The following is a 22,440-nucleotide window of genomic DNA, read 5'->3' as shown; positions in this document are numbered from 1 at the left end:
TGAATGGAATTGGAAGGGAAGGAACCTGCAGTGCTTAACCCCATCCCTAAAGTCAGCATCACATCAACACGTTGAGCGGTATTCCCTTTTGGCTCCTCAAGTTGCACTCCATGTAATAGGTTTTTGGTCTCTAGTACACCACTGGTCATTTTTTCCAGTCTCCCTTAATCTGTTTCAAAATGCAGAGCGCTTCATATCCAGTTGTTAAAGGACTCTCATTTTTGGGACTGTGGCAGCCATGAAGTGTTTCACTCACTTTTAAGCCTTGAAAATTGTGGCAGGTTGGAAGCAGTGCTGGAGTTAACACTTGGGGAATGGCTCAGCTGTGTGTTTTGGACATAGCCTCCTTGAGTTTGTGCAGGGCTAGCTGCCTGCATCCTGCTGGGCACCGCGGCCTGCGAATGGATCCCATTGGAGTAGAGCTATAGAATCACAGACTGGGATGGGTTGAAAAGGACCTCGAAGATCATCTCTTTTCAACCCCCTGCTGTGTGCAGGTCACCAGCCATCAGACCAGGCTGCCCAGAGCCACATGCAGCCTGGCCTTGTGTGCCTGCAGGGATGGGGCATCCACAGCCTCCTTGGGCAACCTGCTCCAGTGCCTCACCACCCTCTGTGTGAAAAACCAATTCCCTGCTTTTCCCCCAGGAATTCTGGCCCCGGCCATTTATAATCGCTGCTCTGAGCTGCGTTAGAGCTGGGGCTGTTTTGCAGGCATGTGTGAGAAATGAGCTTTGGGAAACTCAGGATGCCCCATTGCTGGGGTCGTCCATGTGCATGGGGTGGCTCTTCTTGGGGTTCTCCTGTTGCCCCATTGCTCTGTGGGGTTGCCTCCAGGCAGCACAGCTGAAGGTGGCTGTCATGCAGAAGTCCTGAATGCAGCGTTTTAGAAATTGTGCTTAGGTTTTGGATCAGGGGAAAATAAACAAGAGCAGAGCTGGAATCAGCTTCTGTCCTTACATGCCGTGCTGTGGGCTTCCACAAAACAAACCTGCCACAACAGGAGATGTGTTTTGGTTGGCAGGCTGTTGTTGTATGAATGTGAGCAGCTTTTCCAGCACTGTTGTGCTCTGGGCTTTCCTAGAGATGCCCGATTTATGGCTGTTGTTCGGTCCCTGAGTGGTCTGACTTTCTGCTCAAAGCTAAGTCTGTCAGAAAGCAGTTCCACAGCATTGTCCCTGTGACCTACAACTTTGCTGGAAGTGCTGAGAGTGTGGCCTATACATCTTCACCTCTGTATAGCTGGAGTGCTCAGATTCCAGATGAGAATACAGATCATCCACAGGATCAGGCCATTCCCGTGGAGCAGTGCGTGCTGCAGGGACGGGTGGCAGCATTCAGCAGTGCTGCACTGGGTGACCGTGCTTGTCAGCCTTGCACACGGTGAGTAAAGGGAATGGTGCCTTAGAGAATCACAGAGTCAGTAAGATGGGAAAAGATCTCCAAGATCATCCTGTCCAGCTGTCCTAGCACCACAGTTGCCCACATCTCTCAGAGCCACACATCCGTGCTTCTTGCACGCCCCCGGGGACAGTGACCCCACCACCTCCCTGTGCAGCCTGTGCCAATGCATCACCACTCTTTCCGAGAAGAAATTGTTCTAATATCCAACCTGAACCTCCCCTGGTGCAACTGAAGGCCATACAACTTGCTGGGAAGAAAAGGGAGGAACGGATGACCTGGCTTTGCGTTGAGATGCTTTTGCTGAAGGAGACTTATCTCCTTCCAGATAACTGGCAGAGGATGCTGCAAGAGCTCTATCACATCCACAGAGTTACTGCCTGCCTTATATCACTGCAAGTTCTCAACACATCTGGGCTGAGAACGCTTCCAGTAACATTAAAGTGCACTGTTTTGGTTGGCACACTGACACGGTGGTATATGCCAATTAGTAATGGCTCTTGGAAAGGGGCTCTCGCAAACTCGCCCCAAACTATTCCCCGGAGAAATTATTCAATTAAGTACAACTAAAATTAATGTCCATGGGTTTTGTTCTAATAAAACAAAATAAGCAGCTGGAAAAGGGAAAACTTCTCAGTGTGTGCTTTTAAAATAACTCTCACTAATAACTGTTTGCTGGAATCGGTGCTGCTGTTTGTTTTCTGCGCTGCTCTTTGTGAAAAACCCGGTGAGCACTTCTGCAGCTGATGGCCTGGAGCTGCTCCTGCTCACCGGGGTGCAATTCCAAACCACGGCTGCCTTCGAGAGGATGAGGTGCTGTGTTTGGCATGGCAGTGTCAGGGCTGGACACAGAGACAACTTTCCCCTTCCCTTTCCCTTCCCTTTTCTTTCCCTTCTCTTCCACTTCCCCTCCCTTCCCCTTCTTCTCTCCTTCTCCTCTCCCTTCCCCTTCCTTTTCCCCTTCCTCTTTATTTCCTCTTTCCTTCCCTTTTCCTTCTCTTCCTCTTCTCCTCCCCTTCCCCTCTTCCCCCTGCTTCTTTACAAATCCATCCCTCCTGGGATGAAGAGCCATTCAGAACCCAGCTGGCCCAGACACCATCAAACCCCTGGAAATTAGCAGAGCAGCAGAAAGCTGAAATGTAAATAGGAGCACATTGGTTTGCTCCTTTCAGAGAAGTATTTTATGAAGTTCTGCCAAAGCACAGATGAAATATCATCGGTTGAGCTGGGAAAGGTGGGTAAGGGCTCATCCTGGAAGCAGGCTCCATGGGAAGCAACAGTGTCCAGGAGTAGTGCAGGGCAGAGGTTGGTGTGAGGGCAGTGATGTGGGGTTCCTGGAGCTGAGCAGACCTGGAAAACCAGGTGCTGTCTGCAGAGGTGCAGAGAAATTCCCATTCCTGGTGCTGTGGTTGTCACTGTTTCTCTCCTTTCTGCCTTGACGTTGCAGCTGGCACATTGCACAAAGGTGCTCTGGGTTTCTGATGTGCTTCCATTAGTTGTAATCTTCACTTCATACCGCTGGCATTTTGAACAATGCTTGCTTTGCTATTACCATGTAATTACGGGGTTTGGACATACAGAGGTTGGCGTTCCATATATGATTCATTTCTTTGGTATTTACCTCCTCCTGAAGCACTGAGACCTGATGGAGGGAGAAAGGCTGCTTGGCTGCTGTGCTGAATTCCAGCCTTATTGTAGGGTATTTTTTTGGTTGTTTTTTTTTTTTGCATAGCATAAAATGTTATGGCTTCAGCTCTCTCTGTGTTTTTCTTGAGGCTGACTGCAGTCCTCCAATACTCACAGTGGGATATACCATGGAGATGGGTTACTCATTGATAAATGCTATTGAACAGTCTGTAATTGTGAACCCACCAAAGAAAGCTCTGGGAAGGAGATGTTTGGCCATTCACGCTGCTCCACAAAGCACAGACCCCAGGCCAAGTGTGTTTCCCTGTGGGCTCCTTTGGTGCCTGGCTTTTGGGTTCCCTACAACACAGACAGCGAATGTGACCCAAGGGAGGGGTCACCAAAATCAAATGAAGCTTTTTAGGTTTTTTAGATAAAGCAGAATATCATGGAAAACCATGTGTGAGGGCAGGGAGGAAGGGAGCCTGGTTTTCCCCATGGGAGGAGGTTCCTACTGTGCAGGGCAGGGAAATGCCTGCAGCATTCTGCTGCTCCTGGCTGCAGAGGGAGAGGGCAGAGCTCAGGACATAGGCCCCCAAAAGTCAAAGCTTTCAGAATATATGCCTCCAAAGGTCTAATATTTCAAAATACAGCAACCTACTCTGTCTTATCACTGCTTGCTTTGCTGTTTCCTTTGCTCACAGATGCACTGCTTGGGGCTGCAGCTCCTGGCCGTGAAGGGCAGAACAGCTGTGGCTTTGTCTGGTTGATGGATTCAGGATCCTGGCTCTGGGAGTGCTTTTACTTTGTTGAACAACATCTATTGGTGCAGCCTTAATGTTCATAATCACTTGAGCATAAGCCCTTGGCCCCAGAGCACAGGTACCCATGCTCCACCTGCAGCAGCCATGGGACTCCTGCTGCTCACTGCTGCAGTGCCAGGCTCGTGCCAGAGGTTTTGCCTCCTGCCTTGGGATCCCTGTAGGGCTGTGCCTATGCCTGTGCCAGTGGTTTCAGTGTGGTTTGGAGTGCAGTGTGACAGAAATGTCCTCTGTATGGTCATTGGCAGCCTTTCAGCCCTCAGCCTGCTTCCCTGCTCCCTCGCAGAGGGGAAGCCTCGCTCCTTTGCTTTCCTCACTTTTCTGCCTGGTCAGGTGAATGGGAGCTAATAGAAGAATTTCCATCCCAAAGGTGATTCTTGCAGAGGAGCTGTGGGTCACGCCAAGGAGCAATACTGAGAGCCACCAAAGGTCTTCAGTGCTCTTACGGCTTTCCTAGCTGGGGGTTTGCTCTGGCAGCAGCTCTGCCTACCTAAGAATCCATCACTGCTTCTGCACAGCCTGCATTGCTGTTGCCTTCTGTTGGCTTTGTAGCAGGGAAGAATCCTTTAATCTCCATACGGATGGAGCGTGGCGGGGCAGGGCTGGCTGTGGTGCCAATGCTGTGCCTGGGGCAGGAGCAGCGTGCAGGTGGGTCTGCTCCAGGCACGGTCCCCGCTGAGACCCTTTGGAAATGACAGAAAGCGTTCCTGTGTGCATCTGTGATCATTTAGCTGTGGTTTGTGTGCCAGGATGTTTTCCAAGGAGGGTCTGGTCGGAGCTGGCAAGGGAAAGGCTCTCATTTCCCAGGCGTGCTTATCGTGCTGTCCTTGGCGGCGATGGGAACTTTCGGCACTTCTTTTCACTCGGAGGCAGCCACGGCAGCCCGCCCTGCAGGCAGAGCTGAGCTGGTTTTCCCATTGTGCTGAATCACACGGAACAGATAAAGTTTCCTCAAAATGTTGTTGCCCTGCGGATGTGGGACTTGGGAAAGTTGGGTGGGAGTGAAGGAGGATGAACACCTGAACTGGGAACTGGGCACAGGAGATGCTGCAGCACAGTGGGGCGGGCTGGAGGGCGTTCTTAGGAGGACTGTGCTTAATTCTCTTAACTCTCCAGGAGAGCAAAACATGGTTGAAATTTCCTCTGACTTCAGCACAGTGTGCAGCTGCTGGAGCAGGAGCTGATGCTGCAAAGTTGGTGCTGTATTGTGGTCGCATCCCTTGTAGACATGAGGTCCACAGCTGGAGCTGCCAGCAGGATTTGGAAGCACGAGGGGGATCTCATCAGTGCCATCGCCTTGCTCCTGGCATAGATGTCTGCAAAGTCAGGTTTGAAGGAGCACGGAATAACCTGCTCCAAAAAGACAGATGAGACTCACTAGGACAGCGATCAATAGCAGGGAATGTGCTGGGTGTGTAACCAGAGGAAAGCATTTTGCAATAGCATTCAGTTTGTGGCTGCTGTCCTCCTCTCGATTTTTCACACACACAAAATCATTCCTACCTGCAGATAGAAAACCACCCTTTGGGTTTGTGCTCCCAGGAACAAGCACCATCTGCATCTTGCAACTTGATTTAAGCATCGCAGTCAGCAAGAAGGAAATTTGGTGCCCCAGTGTGGCTTTTTGTATTACAAGTTCGAAAACCCCAGTCAATCAGCCCACCAGGCTCTTGGTCTGAGCCTTTACCCGGTCCTGTTTCTGTGACACAAATAAAGCTGTTAGGTGTGTGAGGTGCGTTGCCTTGAAATTTCCTTTCCCCTTTCTTAGAAATGGATGTGGGGGAAACATTGCTCACTTTCCTTTCTCCTAAGGACCATCTGGGCTGCAGGCAGTGCTGCCATTCCTACTTCCAACCAGTGGAACAGGGTGAGGCTTGCACTGCATCCTCCACTACTCTTGATTGGCATCTCACCGAGTGCTCCCAGAAGTGTCTAGGAAGACAGTGCTTCTCATTGCAGTGACTGCATAGCAGCCAAGTGAGCTCTGAGCACTGAGATGCTGTCTTCCAGGGACTGAGAGTTCAGATTTCCCATCCTCCTGTACTGGATGGCCGGTCTTGCTGTAGCAGGCTGCAGCTTTGTCCCTTCCAGCTGAATCTGAAGCTGCAGTCTCTTGCCTGGCATTGCCCAGCCCTCACATTGTGGTGCTCTGTCGTGCTGGGAAGCCGAAAGGTGCAGCTGCTTTTTCCTGGAGCCTCAGGCCTGAAGGGCTCTGGTTAATGCTGTGTTTCTCTTTCCCCAGAGATCATCGATGACCTCACGAACCTGGTGGAGAACACGGACAGCAAGCTTCGCACTCAGACACGGCACGTGAAGATGGTGGACAGAAAGTCAACGTCCTGTGGTAGGAAATGAGCACAAATCCCATGCTGTTACTAAATGGCAGTGGCACAAGTCATGCTCCGAGGCTGTGTGCTGTGCTTCTCCCAGGGAAGATTTCCTATGAAGGGAGGAAGCCATCTCTCCAACCTCCGTGTGCCTTGAGCCAGTGCTGCAGGCTCTCTGTGTGTCGGTTCTGTTAGCTTCCCTGCGCCATTTCGCTCTGCTGTTGCACAATGTTCTGATGGGACACTGTAGAACTGTGTGTAATTCGTGTGGTCCATGTTAATGAGGTTTAAAACTTGCTAGCTACCAGAAAGAAGAAATAGTCGCAGCAGGGAGTGGTGCTGCAGGGCGTTCCTGGTGGTGTCCTGCAGGAATGTGTCCCAACCCAATGGCACTTGGAGCTGCCAGGCATGAAATCCTCACTAGTGACACTTGGAGTTGCACGCAGGCGAGCAGAGCCTGCCTGTTTCATAGCTACAGCAAGGCAGTGCTTTTCCCATCAGTGAGAGCAGGTTCTGCGTACAGGTTGCAGTGCTGGGGGTGATGGCAGAAGACACACTGGCTTGGCCACAAGCTGGGTGAAGCAGAGCAGTGAGGGCACCAGCCCAGCAGCAGGGAGGTGTCCCTCAGGCACCGAGGGTATATTTGAGGGATTGATTTGCTTCTCCGTCACGTTTAGCTTGTTGTAAGCTTGGCTGGAGCAAATAGAAATCTGTGGTCTCTTCCAGAGGTTAAAGTGAACTCATCAGGGCACTGTCACCGATTTCTCATATTCCAGCTACAGGCAGAGCTGAAGATGTGTCTGCAGAGTTCATGACTGATCGTTTGTTTCAAATCTCTGATGCTGACTCAAGATCGATTTGATTTAAAACTAATTGGACTTGGATGATGCCAAGTGCCCTGTGCAGCCCCTCCATTTCTGCACCTGCACCCACAGTGGGGCAGGAGGCTGTCTGCAGGGAATGGCTTCTGCATGTTGGGTATTTCTCCCCCTTTCTGGGCTCTTAATGCAAATGCAGAGCCCAACAATGCTGCCAGATAATGAGCCTGTCTCTTTAACTCTAAAGGCCATGCGGGCTGTGCTGGGGAATTCAAGAGGAGGAGGAGGAGGAGGAGGGAGAGATGAAGGCTGGGAGGATCCCAGGCTGGATGCCTCGGGGGTGACCTCTCTCACCCTTTCTGCATTGAAAAACATTTTTCTTTAAAGGGTGGTGAGAAATGATGCCTCTTCATGTCTGCTCTGTCTGCTCCAATAGGTCTTCCTGTGTTTGCATAACAATTTGGATATATGTGAGCACTGTGTTGCCTCGAGTAGCTGTTTTACCCTGCCTAATCATGAGTTTCAGAACAGCAATGCTGGAAGATGCAGGCTTTGATGGCATTCTTCCCGCCCCTTTTCCACCCTTAAACCACCAATTTTCAGTGCCAGGTGTATGAAGTCCAGAAAAACTCTCCACATACACAAGAGTATTTGTTGAACAAAGCCAAGCAGCAGGAAGGCAGGCATCTGCCAGGTGGCTTCTCAGAGTGCATTTCTCCACTAACACTGCTTAAATTGATGAAGCCATCAGTAACTTTTGGTTTCTGCGCTGCACAGCAGCAATATGCTCAGTCCTGCTCCCCACATCTGTCCTGACCCACATCTGTGCTGCTCCAGTGTCTTTTCCTGTGTTTCCTCACTTGAAATCTTCACGTCTTTTTCTTTCTTTCCCCGATGAGTGGATGTATTGGAGCAATGGGCTGCGGATCCAAGCACAGCACTCTGGCATGAGCAGTGGAATAATCACCCTTTTATGAGCAGGAATGTAACACATTAATGGGCGTTCTTTGTTAGCAGCCAGTATAATAATAAAATCAAAGTATTGCTGATGAAATCCAATTCCCATCAATATTTCAATGTCTTGCTCTCATGCAAGCACCACTTGAGGCTTTGGGGCAGATTCAGGGATGGGTGTGACATCCTGCAGAGCAGGGAGCACCGACCTGGAGCTGCAGCCCAGCCCCACGCTCCTGGCTGGAGCCTCCAGGTTGTGTCGGATGCCTTGTTGCATTTGCAGCTTATTTGCAGTGACGTTTCTCTGTGAGCTGTTGACAGTCTCACCCTGGGATGCTGCCCATGGAGGCTGCCCAGCATGGGCCCATCTCCCTTGGTGTCCCCGGGCAGCCCCACGCTGGTGGCAGTGGAAGTCCCATTGATGGCAGTGCAAGAATGGCCATGGAATAGTTTATGTGCCTCATTTATGAAATTATTGCTGAAAATCATCAGTCATCTGCAGGCAAATGCTTGCACTCTGCTTGGCATTGTTTTATTTCCTTTCAGCGTCTGCTGGGCATTGAGAAGGGATCTTAGGGCGAACATATTGCTGAGATTTCCGAAACTCATCTGCAGCTTTCACCAAACCATACGCACAAGTCATCCATCAGCTGCTGGGCTGCCTGCTCCAGGCCTGGCTGTGCCATCCGAGCCCTTTTACCAGCGGCCCTTTGGGTTTGTCTGCCTGTCCCCGTGTTCTCCCAGCTCGTGTACCTTTGGGGTTTGTTGTGCAGAACAACGCTCGTTAATCATTTCTCAATAACGTTTTTATTAGAAGCTTCAACCCTCAGGATGTCCTCTGAAGAACTGCATTTAAAAATAAACAAATACAAGTATAATAACAAACAACTGGGAGTGTGATTCAAGTTGAGGTGCTGGGGGAAAAACAAATGTGCCCCAGACAAACCCTGAGCTGAACAGACCTGGTGACGTGGCGCACGGCTTTGTCCCTTCACAGTGCGATCCCCTCAAATCCCTCCGTAGTTTTGTTTTTTCTTGGTAGAGGTGGCCCAGCTGTGATCTCATCCATTCCTGTTCCTAGGAGGAAAAAATGTGTGGAGAGGAAAAGGACCGCCCCGACTGCTGCTGTCAGTGCTCCCAGCCCCGGGCTGCATCCTGTGCAGCACTGAGCCTCCCTTGGCTCCAGCATCATCTCCCACCTGCAGCACGGCACCTCAGCACCACCCATGTCTGTACACAGCACGCAGATTACAGCTCCCATCCGTCTCCTTTTCCCCTGCTCCACCAGATGGCAATGCAATCCAGCCGCCTCCCGCTGCCCCCGTCCCGCAGCCCCTGCAGCACTGTGGCAGCTCCTGGCCCTGAGCTTATCCCCCATCACCCCAGTACCCCAGTGAACTCAGTGTGAGTTCTCAGGAGGTCTCCTAGTTTTAAAGCAGGATACCCAGACTGCACAAGGTTTCTCCTAAAGAACCGTGATTCATGCCTGCCGGGCCTCTCCTGCCGCCCTGCTCTAATTACTGATTTTTGCCATGGGTTTAATTTGCAGTCAGGGCTGTGCAAACAGTCGCTCGGGTTTGTTCCCCTGACATGCACCGTGTGCTCACAGGAACAAGTGCTGTCCTTTTTTTGGAGCATTGCAGTCGGTGCCATGAGGTCAGCCTTTCCTGCCCGCTCCTTTCTGGGATTCCTCCCCCCTGCAGCGGCTCAGAGCCTCCTGGATGGGACAAATCCTTGCCCTGGCAGCTGTATTTTCCTGCTTTATATTTTTCCCCTTCTTTATTTTCTCCCATAAGCACTGATGTGTTGACAAGCTTGTTCTGGGCCGTTACCGCTGCGAGAAAACTTTGCAAAGGAGTGATTTCTTCCTCTGCTCCAGCTCCTTTTTGCTCCACGTGATAACACAGCCTGGGGAAGGGCAGTGCCAGCAGCATGCTGTGTGTGCTGTGGGGGGCATGCTGCTGTGCCCCCTCCTCACCCCACTGTGCCCACAGCTGAGCGGGGCTGACACTGGCAGGAGGTGGAGGTCACAGAGATAGGTGCTTCCTCCAGGTCCACCTGGCCGTGTCTCCTCGTTAGCACTGAGACCCAATTAAGGGTCCTGCTGAGGGGGAGAGTGTGGGGGAGCTGCGTCTCGTTAGACACCAAGGAAACCTCAAAGCAGATGAGCTTAGGGATGTGGCAGCAATGGGGCTCGTTAATTATGTTAATAGGACAGCTTTTGAAACAGGCCTGGCGGTTTTGGTGCTGAACCATTCTGAGACTTCTGTTTGCTGTCTTACCATTTTGTTTTCCCAAAATATGAACGGCCTTTCCCTGCTTCAGTAGCTCGGAGGCCCAAGGGAGCCACCTCCTTGTGCATTCTGTATCATTCATTGAAGCATTTGGCTTAAAACCACTCGCGTTGGGATGTTGAGGTGGATCAGCTGGTCAGAGGTGCTGGATCTGAACACTCATCAACAGCCTTAGAGCAGCACCAGGGGCTGGAGCTGCCTGCTGCCCGCTGCCCTGCTGCCCTGCTGCCCGCTGCCCTGCTGCCCTGCTGCCCAGGTGAGGGGCTCAGCACTGCTGCTGTAACTGCGTTGAGCACTGAAGGACAGGAGGAGCCTTCTGGGTCATAGCATCACTTCAAGATAAATTTCCCAGAACAAGCTCGTTTCTTCCCCCCCATTACTCCTATTGGGAGCTCACAGTGGTCATAAACTTATCCCCAGCCTAAACTTGTCAGGGATACTTCATTTAGTCCTTGTGCAGCCCTTGTTCTGGTGTGCCTTGAATAGTCACTCAGCGTTCACCCCCTGCTTTGTCTGTGGGGCTGGACGAGCATCATTACATTTAAATCTACTAAAATAACCCCTGTTCTGACAAGTCCTTTTTTTGTGCTTCTTCCTACTTGAGTTTTTGCCTCTCTCAGACAAGTCTCCATGCCTGACGTGCCCCAGCAGTGCTCTGGTTGTCTCCCTGCGCCTTTCTCGTTCATAAGAATTTTCCACCTGAGCTCATTATCATTCTGGCTCATGGCAAAACGGAGTGTTTGTCCCACATGAGTGCCTTCCCCTTCCGTCCTGTCAGATTCAGCCTTCTCCATTTGTCTTTGCAGTCACCCATTTTGGACTCCCAGCTCTGCTCTGTACCGATGGCGCTTTCCAGCTTTGTGTCATCAGCGCGTTTCATTAGCACACTTACTTTCTGTGCCAAGGTCATTAATAAAACCATTTAATAAGATCAGCCTCCGGACGGTTCCTCCAGGAGCTCCTGCACTGACCTCCATCCATCCCGATCGCTCTTTCAACGCCGCTTCACCTTTCACCACTTCCTGGCCTTACAGTTCTGCTAATCCCCGTTTCTTTTTCGGTTCCTCATTTCCCACGTGGCTCTGTATCACACCTTGCCAAAGTCTGCGTGGATGGGATCTATCACACTTCCTTTGTCTAGAAAATTCATTATCTTACCAGCCTAACCTGATTAGCTCTGTTTGATCTGATTTCCCTTCAGAACGTTCCCATTGTTTTCTACCCTGTTTACCATTTAGCTTCATGCTCTAATTAGTCTTTCTGCAGTTTGCTCTGGAGCCTTCATCCTGCTGGGGTTAATCAAAGAGGCTCGAAATGCTCACATCACTTTTTCCCTTCTGCCGTGGTGCAGCGGTGCAGATGCGCTCTGCTCCCCACTGCTGGGCAGGCAGCCCTGGTCTGGGTGCAGCAGGAGCTGCTGCCTTCCGTGCTGCTCTGTGCTGGGATGTGTACACAGCAAGGTTTGGAGATGCTGGCTTTGAATGGAGTGACTTGGAGCCCTGTTAGCATCATTCCTCCTGGCTTCACCAGCCGCCCTGGTTCCCTGTGATTCCCATCGCAGCCCACATGCTTGGCTCAACGTGCTGAAAAAACAGCAGTGTCCTCTCAGTGCTCAGACCCCATTTAAACTCCCAAACGATCTGCAGTTTGAGAGCCGATCCCCACATGTAAGGCACCATAAAGATGGGAGAGGAAGCCGCAGAGTGGCACTTCTGGGGCTCATTTGCAGCGCACAAATCAGGCACAGGTTCAGGCCTGAAGCTGGGAGGTGGCAACCAGTTTGAATGTCCCCCCATTGGGAAGCACCTAATGTGCCAGAGAGGGAGAAGAGGGGGGCATGGAGAGGAGAGCCAACAGCAGCAGACATCTTCTTAATTACATTTGCATATGCAGCTGTTCAAACAGCTCCAACTTCATCAGTGCTTGTTCATACCTATCAGGAGATTTAGAGCAGCTGCTGTCAGCCCGCGTAACAATATTGTACCAGGCTGGTGGTGAAATGAGCCCCTGGGCAGGCTGTGTGCCCGGGCTGTCCATCACACCAAAAGGCCTAGCAATTAGTTGTGTTTGAATATGGGGAAAAAAAAAACACACACTAGGAATTGTGTGAAATATCCCAGGGCGACTGCTTTACAGCTAGGTTTCCAAGGCTACATGTTGCAGAATTAAATCATAAATTTGTATTTCTGAAAATGGTGCTGAAATGTGATAATTTGTACAGCTAAACTCGCCTCCTCCTGCCTTTTCCCTCCAAACATGCTCAGCGACTGATGATTGCAGTGCCTGAACTGGGGCTGGAATACAGCACAGTTTTGGGCTGGGGATTTTGTGCTGCAGCGAAGCTAAATTGGGGGGGACCCATATGCTTCACACAGTGCAGCTGTACCCAAAGCACCAGGCAGGGAGCGGGGCTGCATCTGGAGCACAGCACTGCCCGCCCCGGGCACTGGTGGCCACAACAATACAAAGGATGTGGTCAGTGGAGAAATGGGCTTGCGAGGGGCAAAGCACTTATGTTGTCTCTTCAGGGCTTTCTGAGATGCATAGATGCCACCAGAAGTGGGGTTTATAAATCAAGAGGGGCTGTGATCTTACAGCTTTGTTTTGCAGGAGGACAGGCAGTGGTGGGATAGCTGCAGGCTTGGAGCTGCAGAGAGGGGATTGCCCTCCTGAGGGGGTCAGACCTCGGGGTAGTGTCTGCCATGTCGCTTTAAAATTAGGTGAATAAAGGAGAAAATCAGACTGGTTCATGCTGTGTTCATCCCGAAGCGTTCAAATGGCAGAAGTTAAGCTTCCAGAAGGGAGTTAATTAAAGCATGTTGTGCATCTGGGCTGGTTTGGGTGAGCCGTGCACAGGGCTGTGTGCGTGGAGTGGTCAGAGCCCCATTTAGTGCTGTATTCAAGTGCAGCTTTTGCAGATTGCAGTCCATGGCTTTGACATCACTCTGACACGGCTGGAAGGTGGGGCTGCAGCCTAATGGAGCTTCCAAGGAGGTGTGTGTGTAGGTGCTGGGCACCCACCGAGGGCCAGCACCAGCCCAAGGCTGCAGGCATGCTTTGCAGCTGAACATGGTGCTGTTGGGTGTCCCCCTGTCCTGCAGCGATGGGCACAGTGTTCCTGCTGTTCCTGTAACCCTGCTGCAGCTCAGGTTTGCACCGCTTCCTAAGCCCTCATGGTGCCATCAGTGTGGCCATGTCAGTACGGTGTCACTCCTTGCAGCAGGGGCACTTCATCGAGCTGGATGTCCTGCAGACCATGCAGCAGCAGCGTCCTGTGCAGTGCTGGCAGAGTGGAACCCACCTGCACCTAAATGCATCTGAAACTTTTTGCTTTGGGACTGGAAGGAGGAAGGGGTTTGTTTTGCAGCTCGTGCTCTGACTTTGCTGTGTAGTCCCGGTGAGCACTGGGACCGGCAGAGCAGCTGCAGGTGTGAAGCTGTGCGAGCCTGCGGGGGGTCAGTGCCACATGGGTGTCATGTGCAGCATCCCTGACATCCCATAACACGGGAGCTGCTGTTTCGCAGTGATCATCTATCTCAACAAGCACCAAGCATTGCCTTTTTGGCAGGAAAGTGGTGCCGTTTGCTCTGTTTGAGCAGAAACTTCATTTTCCAAGCCACGCTTTCTATAACTGTCTGATTCTTACGAAGCCTGGGAAGCCTAAAACTGGCTGTCATTCACTACAGCAGCCTTTCGCAGGACATGCGAGCAAAATGGCCTTAATTATTTTACCTGGGTCGTTTCCTGGTGATTAAATCCCACTTACCACTCAGCTCCCGGGGATGGGCTGATGAGGAGTGGTGCGGGCTGTCCCTATGAGTGCCCTTTGCTGCTTCTTTGTGCCCTTGGCAGAGGTTGGCTCTGCAAACGCCTCCTCCCCTGATGCTTCCTTTTGTAAGAAGCCTCCAGAAAATGCTTATTTTAACCTGCTTTCTGCATCCACGGATGGACGGTTTTATATGATGCCGACAGTGCCTGCTGTGATTTTTATGGCCCATAGTTTTCTGAGCAAATGGCTTTGCTCACGAGTTGGCCGGGCTGCGGTGACCTTCTCTTGTTCATTAACTGTCTGTTTAAAAATATGCATGTGGTGTTAGTTATAGAGCATTGATTGGGGTTATTCTAGGTGGTGCGGGGAGGTCTGCTCCTTCCCTGCCCTCCTCATTACCAAGCAGAAGCGACCGCTCGGGGCCTGGTTTATTTACCTAATAAACTGCCTCTTGTATCATGTAGGAAATGCTTACATTTTTCAGCCAGGAGATCCTAGTAACAGGCAAACAGAGGTCTAGCAGTCGGGTCTGGAGAAACAACGAAATGAAGGTCAGCTCCTATGGCTGTTATTCTCCTTCCCGGTGGCCATGACAGCAGGGGTGGTTTATTTGAGGATCCCAGACTCGGAGTCATTGCTCGCATTGTTGGTCCCCCGAGCGCGGGAGGCTGTGCCAACAGCTCAGGATATTAATGCATTCTACAGATCAGTGAATGGAGAATTCCTCTGCACTCCTTTCTTTTCCGAAAAAAAATAAAAAAAAAGTCCTCCTCTCTCCCCTTCCCCCTGCACTTTGTTTGCAGAGCTTTGTCTGCTGAGCGTTGCTGGGCATCGCTAATGAGCAGGGAGGCATCGCGCTGCGCTCCGGGTCCCACTCGAGGTGAAGTCCTCACGCCAGGCAGGTGCACAGCCATCCACGTGCAGATGTGCAGGGGCTGAGCAGAGCTCCCTGCTTCTGCATGCACCCTCCTTCCGTTGCAGGGATTGCATTTAGGGATTTGTGATATGTTCTCTGATCTCTCGTGGAAACGTTAATGAGATGAGAAGTGCTGAAGAGCTCTCAGGAGCGCTCAGCACAGCAGCCCCTTTGTTCCCAGGCACATCCAACGCGGCCGGCGGGGCCGGGGCAGGCTGGGCAGCTGGGCTGTGCCTACAAGGAGCTCTCAAAGCTGGGTCTGCCGGCGGTGCACTTGAAGTGCAGGCTGAGGCACCCACCGATGGAAGCGGGATGCTGTTAGGCTGCCTTTCACTTAGGCTTAATTAACGAACAGCAGGCTTTGTCCCCGGGAGGCCCGCTGGGTGTGAATGGACCCGGCTGTGTTGGCAAACTGTGGCTGCAGCAGGGTGCATTGGGTCAGCCCTGTGTGCCCCCAGCCCATGGGGAGCTGCAACTGGAAGCCCAGGAGAGCTGCTGTCCTCAGCCCCGCAGGGAGCAGAGGTTGAGGCACAAAGGGTGATCTCCCGTTCTTTCTGCCCGTGCTGTGGGTGTGTGCACAGGGAGGGATGTGGGTTTGAAATGTTACGGGCTGGTTGGGCAGTGAGCTGCCAGGGGAATGGCTCACGAGGCGGGTGGTTATTACAGCCTTGGAAATCTTCTGAAGGAGCCCAACCGATGCAAAGCTCAAGCCTGTTCAGAGACTGCGGGATGCACCTGATCACAGCATCATGGAATCATGAAGGCTGGAAAAGACCTCTAGGATGACCAAGTCCAACCCCAGCCCACCCCCTCTATGCCCACTGTCCGCGACCCTCAGTGCCACATCCAATCTTTCTTGAACACCTCCAGGGATGATGACTCCACCTCCTCCCTGAGCAGCCCATGCCGGTGCATCACCATTCTTGTTGAGAGCAAATTGTTCCTAATATCCAACCTCGACCTCCCCCGGTGCAACTTGAGGCCATCACCTCTCTATCACTGTTACCTGGGAGCAGAGGCTGACCTGCACCTCACCACAACGTCCTGTCAAGGAGTTTGAGAGAGCCATAACATCTCCCCTGAGCCTCCTCTTCTCCAGACTGACCCATCCCAGTTCTCTCAGCTGCTTCTCATCAGACCTGTGCTCCAGACCCCTCACAGCCCCACTGCCCTTCTCTGGACACGCTCCAGGGCCTCCATGTCTTTCTTGTATTGAGGGCCCAACTGAACACAGCACTCCAGGTGCAGCCTCACCAGAGCTGAGTGCAGAGGGACAGTCCCCTCCTGCTCTGCTGGCTGCACTGCTTCTGATATAAGCAAAGATGTTGTTGGCCTTCTTGGCCACCTGGGCACTCTGCTGGCTCATGGTCGCCTGAGTGTCCACCAGCAGCCTCAGAATCTTTATCTCTGTGCAGCTTTCCAGCCACTCTGCCCCAAGCCTGCAGCAGTGCATGGGGCTGTGACAGAAGTGCAGGATGCAGCACTTGGTCTTGCTGAAGCTCATCCCGTTGGCCTCAGCCCAGCCATCAGCCTGTCCAGATCGCTCTGTAGGGGAGCAGAGTCAGCTCACCTGGAGCAGAACATGCAGAACTGATATGAGCCTGTTCGGGGCTTGGTGCTGGATGCTGTGCAGCCTCAACTGGAGAGCACCCAGTGATACCAACAGCTTGGCAGGTGCTGAGCCGAGGCTTTGCCAGCTGCACTCTGGGGGAGTTTATTGGGCAGAGTAGAGTGTTCACATATCAGTAACTTATAAACTCGTTTTTACTTCCTCAGCTGAGCAATTCCCATGTCATGGCTTGAGATCGGGTGTGATGTAGATAATGGGAAATGGCTGCAGGTGATAACTGCTCCCTACTGCCCTGCTCACCTGCACTCGGGAGCCTGTGGTGCTGCTGTTATTTGGAGTGCTTCATGTTCTCCCTGCCCACAAAACGCCCCACCAGGTGAGTGCTTTGTGCAGCACGACCTCGCAGTACAAAGGTTAGGATTTTAGCGCAGTCCCTTTATACACGGGTTTGTATAACTCTCCCAAATCAGCAAGAGAAGAGCCACCAGGTTCAGAGAGTCTGGAAAGCGTAAGCTCTGCACAACCAGAGGCTCCTGGCTGCATTCATGGGCTGTGTGTAACACGGAGAGGCTTCCAGCTCCTGCAGGGCTGCCTGTTGTATTGCTGCAGCGTTTATAATGTCTGTGGGGATCCCAGCAGACAGCGCTTTGTGTTCAGCTCTGGAGCATTAGCAAGGCAACAGCACTGCTAGAAAGTTTTGGAAAAGCACCTTTTCAGAGCCAAAGTGACTCATTCCCACTCAAGGAGCAGCAAATGTTTTTCTGGCGTTTTCATATTTTTTTGCATTTTATTTATTTCCCTCCTCGATACTGAATTAAAGGCTCAAAAACGAGGGGGAAAAGGGCAACGTTTGGGCTTTCCCCAGTAACGGCAGCAGTGCCAAGTGGCTCGGAGGGGCTGGTTTGGGGCAGGCTGTTGGCCCAGCACTGTAAACACTGACGTTCCCAATGTCCTGAGAAGGAGCGCTCGGTTCCTATTTGTGAATTTGGAGCTTTTGTGCCTCTTTGTGCTTTCTGATTCAGAACGACTTCACTCGGGGGCAGTGTTTTGAGAACATGCTGCGGTGGCGTGGGAGCTGGATCAGTGTTTAATTAAAGTTGATCCCCAGCCCTCGCTGGAGCGCGGGGTTGGGGCGCGCCGTGCGGGGCAGCGGTTCTCAGGCGCGGGGCTGCGTGCTGCCCTGCTCGGCTTCCCACGTCCTTCAGCCTGCTGCCCAAACCAGGCCAGACTTCACACCCAGTGCTCCCTGCCCTTCACGTCGAGGCATTGGAACGCTCTCCTTCGCTCTGACCTGTGGGACTCTTCTTGCCAGGAATTCGGCTCCGTTTGGGGCTGCCTTCCAGGCGCTAAGCATGGCTTGCTCCATCAGCACCACGCTGCCCTGCCGTCCTGCCTGCATCTTGGCAGGGCCAAGCGGTGATTTGCAGAGCAAACAGAGGGAGACCTGCCTCGTGTTACACCCCACTGCCCATGGTTTTTGATATCACCACAACACTGCGTAGATTTGAGCTTTGAAAACTCCAAGGCAGGAGTCGAATCCATCTTTTCTGAAGCCCGGATGTGTTCCTGCAACGCGCTGTGCGGGAGGGATGTGGTGGTTGCTCCTCTGCCCCTCCCTCGTTGCATTTTACAAACCTCATTCTATTTTTCTTTCTTGCCCTGGAACTATTTGACGAATTTGACCTCGATTTGTAAATAGTTTTGGTGTGACTGGAAACGGGTTTTTGTGTGTTGCTTTTTGTTGTTGTTGCTGCCAGTGAATTTATGAAATGCTGAAAGCGTTTCGCCCTGCTTCATTGAGAGCTCCATTTTCTCTTCTGTACATCCCCACCATGGTCATAGTTATTGTTCCATGGGCTGCACACTTTGTTCTTCATCTCTTCCTTTTCACACCTCCTTCCCAGTGTTACTATTTGTAGCTCTGCTGTTTGCTTTGTTTATTACAAATACTTCCATTTGGTGCACAGAATTTTGCTGTGTCCTCTATGCTACCTCCTAACGTGCTGGAATGCTTCATTTGTTTGCCATCACCTGTGGCACTTCACAAGTGCTCATTGCTTTGGTGGTTGAATGCAGTTGTGTAGATGAGTGCAGAGTAAGTTGCTCTCTTGTGTACTTAAGCTGCTTGCATTTGGGCATTCGTAACATATTTGCACACACATCTTAGTGGTTAATGCTCTGGGAGAGAAACCATATCGTGGAATATCTTGGATGTAGTTCAGCCAGCATTGCACAGTGATGAAAAGCTGTTCCTGTGTCGGGATGCCTGGGCCTGCTCCAGCCTGGGCTGCATCCTCCAAGCTGCTGCTGGGATTGTGAAGCAGGCGGAGGATCGCACCGCTGATTGCTTGAAGTGAACGGGGAGCTGGTGAGTCTGGAGTCCTGCAGGAGAGAGGATTGCTCCGTGGGAACTGAGATAAGGAAGGCTGGATTCTCTGATCAGGTCGTCTGAGTGGCTTGCTTCTTTTTGAAAGACCCTTAGTTTTCATTACCGGAGGAACCAAATGCTGGAACTCATCTTCTAAGGGAGCAGCAGTTCAGCAGAACTGATTTTCCTGTGCTATTGCATGAGAAGGTCAAGGGGTGCAGCCGGCACTTTGGTGCTCATCTTTAGTCCTGCAGGTTCTAGCACAAAGCAGAATGCTTCTCATCAGCGCTTGCAGTTGGGTGCATCTGGATGTGAAACGGCATCCCAGCCCCAGCAGCACCCAATGGGGCCACGGGGCCTTTGGTGGCAGCAGCACATGTCTGTAGGTGGGCATGCAGGTATTTTTATGGGTTATGACTGGACAGGTTTTACAATGTACGAGCTCCAGTCGTCTGCTTCCTTGCTTAATTTGGCAAGGTTTGTGTGGGAGGACCGAGCGTGAGGTAAGGGGTAGTTTTGGCTCGGCTCTGCGCAGGGCTGGGTGTGGTGGTGGTCTGGCTCACCTGAGACACAAGTTGGCTGAGATATGGGGAGGACACCCTTCTGAAGCCTTCGTTCAGCATCGGCTGAGAAAAAAATGGGACGTCAGGAAGGCAGGAAACGTGTTACTTCCAGGCAGGCTTCCCATCTCTGTGGGCTCACGTGGCCGGTTCTGCTTTCCCTCCGGGGTTTGTGCTCTTCTGCCAAGGTTCTTGGAAGGTGAGAGCTAAAAAAAAAAAGCGTGTGGTCGTGAGAGATGGAGGCAGGAACTGGTGCAGTGATCGCTGCAAGGAATTGCTCTGCTTTGCTGGCTCCATCCTGCAGCAGCCAGCCTGCCTGGCAGCTGCCTAATAGGTGCAGTGCTGCTGTCCCCACCTGGGCATTACATACCATCCATCAGATGAGACCCCTTCACCACGCTGTCTGCTGGATCCACTTTGCTGACTTTTTTTTCCCATTCTCAGCGCCTCTGCTGAGCTCCCAGGGTAGGCAATAGTCCCTGTGGTGGAGTTTCTGTGGATAGAGGCAGCCTGCACTTCAGCAGTCCTGAACTAACTTCTTGCATAAGAGACTTTCTCTGAGAGCTATTTTTAAAGATGTGGCTTTGGTAAAAATACCCCAGGTGGGAGGGAGAGCTTGCAGCAAACTCTCACCTTCGAGCGCTTGATGGGGTGACGCCCTTTGCTTTATATAGATGGAGAAAATGGGGAATTTGTAATTCTTCAGATAATGGAGGGCTGCTGAATAATGCTGCATAGGAGTCTTTTAAAAAGAAAATGAAGTGTGTTGTAAAGTGAAGTCTGGAACATGTGTGGAACAGCCTCTCCCCAGACTGCTGCTGCAGCCAGTACTCATTGCAAGAAGATGTTAGCAGGGGGCAAATGCTGCCCGTTTGTGCCACCACTGGGGCAATGGGTTTCCCTAAAGTCAGTCCACGTATTCCTGGGAGAGTCCTGAGATGGGGTCACCCATCTACCATGGGGCAAACGGGCCTTCGCTGGGAGCTTGTTCCTGCAGCTCCCTGCCTGTCTCTCATGGGCTGCTCCCCATTGCTGTTGGAACAGCTGGCCTTCTTGCCACAAATCGTATTTTTTTTTCTCTCTTTTGGATTGGGAAAGTTGTGTTAGACCAGATTTATTGAATGCACGTGGCAGATAACTGCTTCTCTCTGTCTCATTTGCGAACAGCCCTCTGTAGGCTCTGGGTCCTGATGCTGGCAGCGCTGCTCACGCACCCACAGAGCGACGGCGGTGCTTCTTTAGCATCAGTGCTGATGGCAGCACTGGTAGCACTGCTGCACAAAGGCTGGGAAGAGAAACAGGCGTCTCACAGCCAAGCTGCTGAACGCAGAGCCGTGAGATTCTTTTTCTCTAAAATCTTCAATATAATCTCCTTTTTTGGGGACGGCTCTATGAAAGTTCATTGGAACTTTGTGAGTATTCACTCAGTGCTGCCAGGGGAAGGTTCTTGATTGCGGTTTATCCAGAATCTGGTAATGAATGTGCACTGTGGGGACCTGGGGATTTGGTGTATGGATTTCCCAGGGTCTAATCATCTCATAAGGCTGCAGAGTGTGACTCCTTCCCCAGTAATCTACTTAACTCCGTAATTTAGTCCTCCTTTCCCTGCAAGGAGAATGAATCTCACAGGTTGTTTGCATGACAAGCAGCTCGGGATTGTCTGAGGCGTGAAGAAGATGCTGGGAGTTAATTGTGGCAGCTTGTGTTAGCGGCTTCCCATGTTTGCAGGCGGGCTGAGCGAGGAGTGGAGCTGGAAAATGGATTTTGCGGGGAGGGCTGTAGCAGCACCATGTGTTTTGTTAGCTGAAATGCTAAATAAAATGTTTTGCCTCGCAAAGGATGTTCTTCCCCATCAAAAGTAATCTCGGGGGAAAGCGATGTTTGGTAGTTGGAGGATTATTGGATTTGCAGATAGAATCTGCTGTTGTAATGTCAGCTACTGACTTATGAGCGAGGCAGCTAGCTGGGAGATGGCTCTTGGCAGTGGACCATGCTGAAAATCTCCTTCAAAGTCCTTAAAACTCCAATGGACGATGCAAAAAGAAAAAGCCACGAACGCCAGCAAGAAAACATTTACAGCATCCAGGCCTCCATACAGAGAGCAAAAAGGGGCATCCTGTCAGCAGCATTCACTCCTAGGTTGTATTAGGATCTCTTAGGTTGTATTAGGATCTCTTAGGTTGTGTTAGGATCACCTTGCACCAAAACATCGCTGTGCTAAGAAATAGAAGGATAAGTGTCCTGTCTTCTCTGTTTTTAATGTGCCTCCCCTAAAGCCAATCACTCTCCTTGGAAAGGACAAGTCGTTAGAGGTGAGTTTGTTTCCCTCCTTTCCCTGGCTGTGAGGTTTGCTTTCATTGCAGACGTCTTCACTGAGCTTTCCCGAAATTCAGAGGAAACTGGAATGGTTTGGAAAAGCTCAGCATCAGCAAATGCTCCAGAGGGACGTTTAGTGGCAACATGATTAATAAGGGACACTGCTGGTAATGCTATCAAAGCAGCACTATTGCAAAAGCATCTGGAGCGTCCCTCTGTGGGGCAGTGGGCTCAGACAAATGACCGCAGCAATTTATGGGCCCCTCTGCAGCACGTGCTTCTTCTCCCACCTCCAAGTGTGAGGGGATCACCGGGCTGAGCGGATCAGTCCTAAGGAGAAGCAGTCATTAGTAAATCAGGGCATTTTTTTGGTCCCTGCTGATGGTTTGGTAACAGGGGCACAGTCCTCACTCAAACCTATTCGTTTTTTTCTGCATCCAGCAGTAGCTTAAGGAGCTCTAAAAGGGAATCATTCTTCAACAGCAACAAATGATGCAGAACATCAGGAGAAAACCGTCTTGCTTTGTGCAGGTGCTCTTGGGTCCTGCTGCCATTCCCCGGTGGGCAGGGCAGGGAGAGGGAGAGCTTACAAACTCCTCATGTTTGGGGAACGAACTGAGATGAAGTGATATTGGGATTTTCCCCCTTCCTTTGTGGTTTTCACAAAATGAAAGACAACCTCGTGTGCTACGCTGGGATA

The 22,440-nt window shown here is 51.5% G+C and overlaps 1 protein-coding gene across 2 annotated transcripts in view; it reads left to right on the top strand.

Annotated features, from left to right (window-relative positions):
* Nucleotides 1-22,440, top strand: part of STX8 (syntaxin 8) — a 78,991-nt gene that overhangs the window by 43,962 nt on the left and 12,589 nt on the right. Inside the window, exons 7-8 of one of the 2 annotated variants that reach the window (XM_052688291.1) lie at nucleotides 6,091-6,192; nucleotides 9,029-15,066. In XM_052688291.1, the coding sequence (XP_052544251.1) occupies nucleotides 6,091-6,192; nucleotides 9,029-9,312 (386 nt within the window). In that variant the 3' untranslated portion in view covers nucleotides 9,313-15,066. Of the gene's footprint in view, nucleotides 1-6,090; nucleotides 6,193-9,028; nucleotides 15,067-22,440 lie in introns of those variants that run through there. The other variant, XM_052688292.1, reaches the window with a different exon arrangement.

This window comes from Tympanuchus pallidicinctus, unplaced genomic scaffold (assembly GCF_026119805.1).
Source record: "Tympanuchus pallidicinctus isolate F22 unplaced genomic scaffold, pur_lepc_1.0 scaffold23, whole genome shotgun sequence".
In the NCBI taxonomy this organism is placed as follows: domain Eukaryota; kingdom Metazoa; phylum Chordata; class Aves; order Galliformes; family Phasianidae; genus Tympanuchus; species Tympanuchus pallidicinctus.
This window is presented reverse-complemented; position numbering and strand designations above follow the sequence as displayed.